This window comes from Scylla paramamosain, chromosome 31, assembly GCF_035594125.1.
Source record: "Scylla paramamosain isolate STU-SP2022 chromosome 31, ASM3559412v1, whole genome shotgun sequence".
NCBI classification, from domain to species: Eukaryota; Metazoa; Arthropoda; class Malacostraca; order Decapoda; family Portunidae; genus Scylla; species Scylla paramamosain.
This window is the reverse complement of record NC_087181.1, coordinates 16,870,044-16,878,999: the sequence shown is the minus strand read 5'-3', so window position 1 is coordinate 16,878,999 and position 8,956 is coordinate 16,870,044. Positions and strand designations below refer to the sequence as shown.

General features: G+C 36.8%; 1 protein-coding gene across 1 annotated transcript in view; it reads left to right on the top strand.

The window, feature by feature from the left end:
• Positions 1–8,658, top strand: part of LOC135088741 (uncharacterized) — a 16,001-nt gene extending 7,343 nt beyond the window's left edge. The window contains exons 3-9 of the mRNA XM_063983729.1: positions 1,503–1,608; positions 3,195–3,356; positions 3,754–3,842; positions 5,291–5,384; positions 6,889–7,002; positions 7,763–7,874; positions 8,346–8,658. Coding sequence (XP_063839799.1) covers positions 1,503–1,608; positions 3,195–3,356; positions 3,754–3,842; positions 5,291–5,384; positions 6,889–7,002; positions 7,763–7,874; positions 8,346–8,511 — 843 coding nt within the window. The 3' untranslated portion in view covers positions 8,512–8,658. The remainder of the gene's footprint in view (positions 1–1,502; positions 1,609–3,194; positions 3,357–3,753; positions 3,843–5,290; positions 5,385–6,888; positions 7,003–7,762; positions 7,875–8,345) is intronic.
• Positions 8,659–8,956: the final 298 nt, after the last annotated feature.

Here is an 8,956-nt window from a genome sequence, read left to right as displayed (position 1 = left end):
TTTTTTTTTTTTTTGTCTTGCAAGGTTTATGTCTCTTCTGCTTTGCCTCGTGTTGAAAGAGCTAAACCTGAAAGACTGAATCCCACAGCTGCGTTTTATTTTTTATCTATTTTTTTTTTTTTTTATTATCATTATCATTCATCTTCCCTATCCTTTGTTTCCCCGTCAATACCTAAGTGTTGTTTGCTATAATCCTTGTTGTTCGGTATACCATTCTGCCTCGTGTTGGTGATGGGAGAATGAAACTTGAATCAATGATATCTTAACAGAGTGTCTAGTTTTGCTTGCTCTTGGCCGGTCTGTCGATCCTGCTCTCTCTGTCCTGGCGATGAAGGAGAGTGCGGCACGTGTCTAGTTAAGGAAATGAATAGTGTCTGAAGAACTGTTGTGTATGTGTAGTGCATTGTTGTATTGTTTGTTTAAGGCGGCCATTACAGGAACGCCAAGCAGGAAGTGAAATGAAAAAGACGGATTATTTATTTATTTGTTTATTTATTTATTCTATTTATTTTATATTTTTTATTTATTTTTTCTATTTTTATTTATTTATTTTTTTTTTTTTTTTTGTGTGTGGGGGGGGGAAGGGGGGAGTGGCGGTGGGCGGGTTTGCTGATCTCTTCATTTCCCTTGTTTTCCTCCATTTACTCTCTCTTCTTTCCCATCATCATCGTCGTCAGTATCACCATTACCATCATCATCATCATCAAAGTGAAATTAAAAAGCTTGCAGTTTTTTTTTTTTTTTATTCTCTCCTCCTCCTTTTAACTCATTTTCCCGATCATCATCATCATCATCATCATCATCATCATCATCATCGTCGTCATCACTGCAAGACAAGCGGCATTTCACTGTTCCTTTATTTTTCTGCGAACTTTTTCATATGAACTTTTTTTTTCTGTGACATTTTTTCGTACGACCTTCTTTCCCGTGATTTTTTCCCTTTGTTTTTTTTTTTTTTTTTTTTTTTTTTTTTTACTTTTTCGGTGGAACTTTCTCTCCACCTCAGCTAAACTATATATGCTTTTCTCCTTATTTTGTTATTTTTTTTTTTACATTTATGCAGCCAAGATTGTTTTATCATTCAGTCAAATATTTATTAATTTGTTTATTTATTTATTCATTTATTTGCTTGTTTGTTTGTTTGTTTGTTTGCTCATTCGTTTCTGTGCCAAACCATTTTGATTAAGTTCTGATAAGATTTCTTCGTTCCTCTTTCTCCATGAAAGTAAAACTCTCTCTCTCTCTCTCTCTCTCTCTCTCTCTCTCTCTCTCTCTCTCTCTCTCTCTCTCTCTATCTATCTATCTATCTATCTATCTATCTATCTATCTTATCTATCTTATCTACATGTAGGTTATCTATCTATCTACCTATCTCAAAAAGACAATTACCATGAAACAATCCTCTCAAAATTAAACTATAAATCATTAATAACAACCATTCTCTCTCTCTCTCTCTCTCTCTCTCTCTCTCTCTCTCTCTCTCTCTCTCTCCGGTATCCAAGGTGCGGGACAGGAACGAGACCACGGTACAGTCTCTGCAGGACCGCTACTCCATCGTGACTGGCCCGGAGACGAGAAGCTACCACCTCAACTCTGTGCCGGATTTAGGTGACTGCCCTAAGGAATGTTTAAGATTTAAGTAGAATCCTCTCTCTCTCTCTCTCTCTCTCTCTCTCTCTGCGCACTTCAAGAATTGCGTCCGTTTGTCTTTGTTGAATCTATAGAGAATAAGACACAGAAAACGAGGAAACAGAAAACGATTGTAATACTCTCTCTCTCTCTCTCTCTCTCTCTCTCTCTCTCTCTCTCTCTCTCTCTCTCTCTCTCTGGTAGAATAGGTAATTTTGAAAGCTGGACCTGTATTTTGAGTGATCTATCATTGACTAATCCTATCGTAAGGACCATTTCCAAAAGCCACTGAGATGATCAGTCAGGCCCTCATAGTTTTTTTTTTTTTCCTATTGACGATCTAGAATCCTTATTAAACTATTAGAATAAAAAAAAATCAAGTAAAGAATCCACAGTAACGTTCATTCTGGCCTGTTACAAAATAGTAGAGAGAAGACGGAGAAACATTTGAAAACTCGGCCCGAAGGTATTTCAATATTAGATGGCTTTAGTTTCATTCCTAAATTCCATCTTATTGCTACGGAAAGATGAGGCAGATAGGCAGAAAGAGGTTTGTATCTTCAAATAGTAGTTTTCCTCATTGGCGATAGGTAATCCTTGTTCAACTATCATTAGAATCAAGAAAACACGCTTATAAAACCCGCAATAGCTTCACCTAAAGCCTATTAAGGGTACTCAAGATAGTGAAACTTTAAAGAATTCAGTCCCATGTCCTTTCCTTGTTAGATGGCATTAGTCTTATGTTATTTATAAGTTAGCATAAATTTTCTCCTTAAATTTCATCTTACTGCTGCAGAGAGATGAGGCAGATAGACGGATACGGATATAGTCTCGTATTCTCCAATATTTTAGCGTCATATCTCGAAGAATATTAACCGGTTGCAGTGAACGTTATTGGAGCTTTCGAGGATGTTTTTTTTTTTTTTTGAGGAGGAGGGATGGCTTAACAAAGATTCTGCGTCATCAGTATAAAAAATAAAGTGAGCAGTATCCATGGGAACCCGAGTAATCATCTCTGTGGCCTTTAGAAATAACGTCGATGAGAGGATAAAGCATTTCAGAATTCAGGATATTGTGAGAGAACGAGAGAAAAGACACAATGAAAAATTACTGGAAGAAAAGGAAAAGAAAGGAAAGGATTAAGAAAAGGAAAAAGAAAAGAAAACTTTAAGGAAAAGAAAGAAAAAAAAGAAAGAAAGAAGATGAAAAGGAAAAATAAGGAAAGAAAAACACGACTAAGGAAAAGAATAAAAAGAAAAGGGATAAGCAAAAGAAAAGAATAAATAGGAGAGAGAGAGAGAGAGAGAGAGAGAGAGAGAGAGAGAGAGAGAGAGAGAGAGAGAGAGAGATATTACTTACCGAGAGACAGAGAAAATCTTAATAACACAAACCATATGAGGAAAGACTGGAAACACTCAAAATATAGCCAATATACGTAAAAAAATAGATAATAATAATAATAATAATAATAATAATAATAATAATAATAATAATAAATAAATAAATAAGTAAATAAAATTGATTACACTCTTCCTCCGTCCATTACTTTCTCTCTCCCACGCCAGAGTGCGCTGATTGCCTGCTGGATTGGTTTAGGGGACAGAATATAAGTGAAGTTGCCGTCCCCACCTACGCATTCGTGAAGGACCACAAGGACCCCTGCGGCACCGTTGACGTCGCCTACAGGAGTTTTTATCCCTATAACTACGGCAAGGATGTTTGTGTGGGTGAGTTTGTTGTTGTGGTGGTGGTGATGGCGGTAGTGGTGGTGGTGGTGGTGGTGGTTGTAGTGGTGGAGATGTAGTTTTTTGTTTCTCTTTCGCTGGTTTTGTTTCTCTCTCTCTCTCTCTCTCTCTCTCTCTCTCTCTCTCTCTCTCTCTCTCTCTCTCTCTCTCTCTCTCTCTCTCTCTCTCTCTCTCTCTCTGCAGGAATAAATTAATAACCAAACAAGTCATTTAATTGCCTCATTTGATCAACAGTTTAATTCCCGTCACAAAGACCAGCATCCTACTCAGTTAACAAATAAATAAATAGATGAATCAAACAGAATGACAATCAGCAAGCTTAACTAGGCTAAGATATACACAATCATGTTCGCACACCTCACCTGCCGTGCCTCGCCAGGTGTGCCTATCGGGGGAGTGTGCCAGGGCGTGATGCAGTCCTTCGGCAACCACGTGGGGGACTGGGAACACTTCTCCATCAGGATCAGGGTGAGTGAGGGACTGACTTCATGGGTTCGCTGACCTTGAATTTATTTTTGTTAAGTTCCTTTCGTTATCTTTTATTGCCTTCATTTTTTTTTTATCTTATTTTTTTGTTATTTGTAGCAGTCTTACTTTTGTTATTCTTTATTTTGTGATCTTTTGTTTTCTTTTTTATCTTCTTTTTTATCAGTTTTGTTTTTCGTTCTATTATCTTGTTATTCATTGTTATCTTATTTGATTACCTTTTGTTATCTTCTCTTGTTTTTATCTTATGTTAGTTTCCTTCTGTTATTTCTTGTTATCTTTTGTAATACTTCGTCTTGCATTTGTTATCTGTTCTTTTCTTCCTTTTTATTGTTATTTTTGTTATCTTTTGTTTTCTTTTGTTTATTTTTATCATTACCTTCTATTGTATCTTTAATTATAATCCTTTTATAATTTCTTGCTATTTTCCTTTGCTATAGTCTTGTATTTATTGTGCTACTTCTTATCATATCTTCGCTTTGCTGTCTTCCTTTTCATCTTTCGTTATTTTCCTTTCGTTATGTCTTATTATCTTCCATTTGTGATCATCATTTGGCTGCCTCTTGCTGTCTTCCTATTGTCACCTACTTTTTATAATCTCGTGTTTTCTTCCCTTTGTGATCCTCCTTCCTGTCGTATTTATTTTGTTATCTTCCTTGGCGTTCGACTGCTGTATCTAAAGAGAGTGTTTAGTACTTTTTATTTTGTTAAACATGAGTATCTCTCCTCTTTTATCTTTCCAGCACCGTCTTCCCATAGTTTTAGTACCTTTTCTTTGCTAGATATCATCCTCTTTAGAAGACTTCCCTTACCTCCTTATCTTTTATTTTGAAACCCTTTTGGAGTTTCGTAGGGACTATTTCTAAAGACCACAAAGATAATTAGTCACAATGCTATTACTTTTTTTCTTTTAATATTGTATCTTTCTCAATATTAATGATGCGGAGTTCTTGTTTAAGTATTACTAGAATATCCACGAAGGGAAATGTCCCTGGGGAGGATTAAGTCACAGGATATCCAGGGAAAATAATCAGGATGGAAAATATGTGTTGGGAAGAAATAAGAAGCCCAGAAGGGAGGATTATGTAAGCTGGAGAGGAAGAGAAGGGAAATGTCAGAGGAGAATGCAGTAAGACAGACGAGAAGAAAAAATGTCTCTTGAGGGGAATAATGTCTGACAGTTAATGCAGCAATGGAATATTCTGAAACACATTTGCTCTCGCCTCCACACATTCAGAAGACTCTTGTAGAAATCACACTGGTTTTTAAGGCTGTTTTTTACGGTATTAGTGGCAGAATAACAAGATTTCGACACTGTAAACCGGGTAAACACTCATTACAATCAGGCTCATTAGCTCTGTGGCCTCTGAAAATAGTCGCATTGAGAGAGCAAGGCGTTTTTCAATACAGGTCATCGTTTCGACTTTCAGAACGGAAGCGTGACGGACTGCTACGTGTCAGTGCACAGCTTCGGGGCTTACTACTCCTGGAACGACACGGCTCAGAACTTCCAGCTAGTCAGAGGTGGGGCTGGGTAGGACGAGAGTACAGTTATCTTTTATTTATCTGTTTCGTCTTATATTTTTTCTTTTTTCTGTGTGTTATTTGCATAGTTGTCATTGTTCCTGGTGGTGGTGGTAGTAGTAGTAGTAGTAGTAGTAGTAGTATTAGTAGTCTCTCTCTCTCTCTCTCTCTCTCTCTCTCTCTCTCTCTCTCTCTCTCTCTCTCTCTCTCTCTCTCTCTCTCTCTCTCCAATGATAATAAGAAAAATGACAATAGCAATAATAGCAATAACAACAATAACAAAATAACAATAATAACTGAGAATAACAACAACAACAACAGTAATAATGTTAACAATAGCAATAATAACAATAATAACAATAACATCAGTAACAATAACGATAACAACAATCACAATAGAACGATAGTAATAATAACAATAAAAAAATAACAATAATAACAATAACAATGCAAAATAATAACAATAATACAAACATACATACATATATCACACGCCTGAGGGATTAAAATATTCATAAAAGATTAATGTCGAGTGTCATTTTGATCAAAGCAACAAAACACAGCCACGCGTCACGAAAAATAAGCGGACGTAATTAAATAAGTATATGAGAGATGCAAAAAAAATAAAAAGTCGACGTTTTGTGAGTGACGGTGCATCAAAACAGCTAAGGAAGGTAAAAAAAAAAAAAGGAGAAATTGATAAATAAATAAATACGGGTCATGTAAAATAAAGGTACGTAATTAAGTTAGTAAATGAAAGATACAAAAATTAAAAGGTTGTGAGTGACGTTGAATGAAACAATAAAAAGGAAGGTAAAGGAAATTAACGAATAAATAAATAAATAAAATAAATAATAGATAAAGAGATAAATAAAGGTTTAAGTTGGATGACCTGAATGTGTGTGTGTGTGTGTGTGTGTGTGTGTGTGTGTGTGTGTTTGTTTATCTATATATTTCGTTTACTTTTTATTTTGCTGTTATGTTGTTGTTGTTTTTTATTATTATTAAGAATATTTACTATTTTTTTCATCTTTTACAAGGGTGCTCTTATTAAGATGTTTTTTGCAATGTTTTTTTTCTTTTTTTTTTTTTTTTACCTTTTTTCCTACCGTGTTATGTTTGTGATGGTGTTTATTTTGTTAGATAATTGTGGCATTTCAATTTACTATTTTTTTACTTTCTTTTCCTCACTTGTCTATGGTGTTCTTTTATATATACACATTTTTTTTTTACTGACTATAGTTTGTAAATAGCGAAAGATTATTGTCTTTTCTTTTCTTCATCATTGTTTGTATTTACTGAGCGATTATTATTTTTAGTACTTACCGTGTGTTTGTTCATGTTTAGTGATTGCTAATGCTTTCTTTTACAGTTCTTTTTACTGACGTAGTATTATTTAGTGAACGATTTCTTCAATTTATTCTTTTCCCATCATGTTTTTAGCTCACCTCTTGTTTTCCCATCCCTGCGTGTGTAAGTAAACTCGTGTCCCCCCTCCTGGCAGGCGAGAAGATAGATGTGATTGATGTGACGTACCCAGAGAGCGTGGAGGTGGTGGAGGGGCGCCACGCAGAGCTCTTCAGTGCCAACGGATCGCACGGCCTGTGGTCTGAGAGAGGCAGGTCCAGTGTGTGTGTGTGTGTGTGTGTGTGTGTGTGTTGGGGACAGTCCTTGTAAAAAGTCTCTATGCTACTGTGTGTGTGTGTGTGTGTGTGTGTGTGTGTGTGTGTGTGTGTATCTTGTATTCACACATTTGCAAGTTAGTTATGGCTTGTCACCTCGTGTGTGTGTGTGTGTGTGTGTGTGTGTGTGTTCATCTTGTATTCATGCATTTACAAGTTAGTTATGGCCCGTCACTTCGTGTGTGTGTGTGTGTGTGTGTGTGTGTGTGTGTGTGTGTGTGTGTGTGTGTGTGTGTGTGTGTGTGTGTGTGTCCGTCCTGCAATATGTACGAGTATAATCTAATTCTGTTTATATTCCGTAATTTTTTTCACGACTTAAGAACGACTTTCTCTTCTGTTGGGGGGTGACTCTTGCAAACCCTCTTGTCCTTCCCACTCAGATTTCTCTCTCTCTCTCTCTCTCTCTCTCTCTCTCTCTCTCTCTCTCTCTCTCTCTCTCTCTCTCTCTCTCTCTGGGCTATATTCTAAAACACCTCTACGCAGCACCTTCACTGCATTTAAAAGGCTCTAATTGAAGCTATATGGGTTTTTAAGGCTAATTTTATGTTTCTAGTGACAAATTAACAAGATATATACATTATTAACAACAGAAGCACTCATAAGAACCAGGCTAATCATCTATGTGGCCTTTGAAAATAGTCGTGGTGAGAGAGCGAAGCGTTTCTGAGTACAAGCTTCTCTTTCTCTCCTCTGCAGGCACACATGAGTACGCACACTTCCCGATCCACCTCCAGGACCAGACTGAGAGAGGCTACCCGTGGAGGACCTGGGACCTTCTCGAGGTGGTGTTTTGGGACAAGGATGAAGGGTAAGTCAGGGTGAGGCTATGGGAGTTATTTATTGTTTTTACTGTTGTTGTTGTTGGTGGTGGTGGTGGTGGTGTTGGTCTTCTTCTTCTTCTTCTTCTTTTTCTTTTTCTTCTTCTTTTTCTTCTTCTTTTTTTTCTTCTTCTTTTTCTTCTTTTTCTTCTTTTTTTTTCTTTTCTCCCTCTTCTTCTCCTTCTTCCTTTTCTTCTTCTTCTTGGTCCTAATACCGCATGTCAACCGAAGATTATCAGACTCCTCACTCACATCATGTTAACCTTTATTAAATTTCTTGTACCCTTAATATTTTCAGCCTCTCTTTATTTCATTTTATTTTACTTATTCATTTATTATTCTTTATCTACAAAATCATATACAAAACTTCTTATGATTCGTCCGTTCTTTCTTTTAGTCAGTCATTCAATTAGTCAGTCAGTCAGTCAGTCAGTCAGTCAGTCAGTCATCTCATACTGCAGGTTTGTGGGAGACGAGCACTATCTTGGCTACCGCGGAACGTGGGGTAACCAGGAGCAGGGGTGTGGCATCGTGGAAGAGGTGTCGGGGGAGTGTGTGCTGGTGGGCGGCCCGGGGTTCTGGCCTGCAGGACCGAGTGATTTCCCTGATGACTGTCACCTGCACTGAAGAAACACACACACACACACACACACACACACATTCAGACTAGTTTATTGATCACAAGTTAAGTTGTTATGCAAAGTGTGAAGTGCATAAGTTTTGTATCAACACATCAAAGTGAAATGTAACAAATAAATTATCAATGGTCCATAATTTCCTTCCATTACTATACTAGTTAATAAAAGTTAACACAATCAAGTTTTAAACACACACACACACACACACACACACACACACATCAAGGACACGGAAGAAATGTAGATAAATAACAAAGCATAAAAGGTAAAAGGAAATAAGAATGGGCATCATTTTTTTTTTCCAAATAGAGCAATAGATCAGTGGAATCCATTCAATATCCAATCCAATATCCAATAAAAGAATATAGATACGTACGAGTATGGAGACAGGATAATGCTAGCTTGACTTAAATACCGTACACCACAACTCTGCA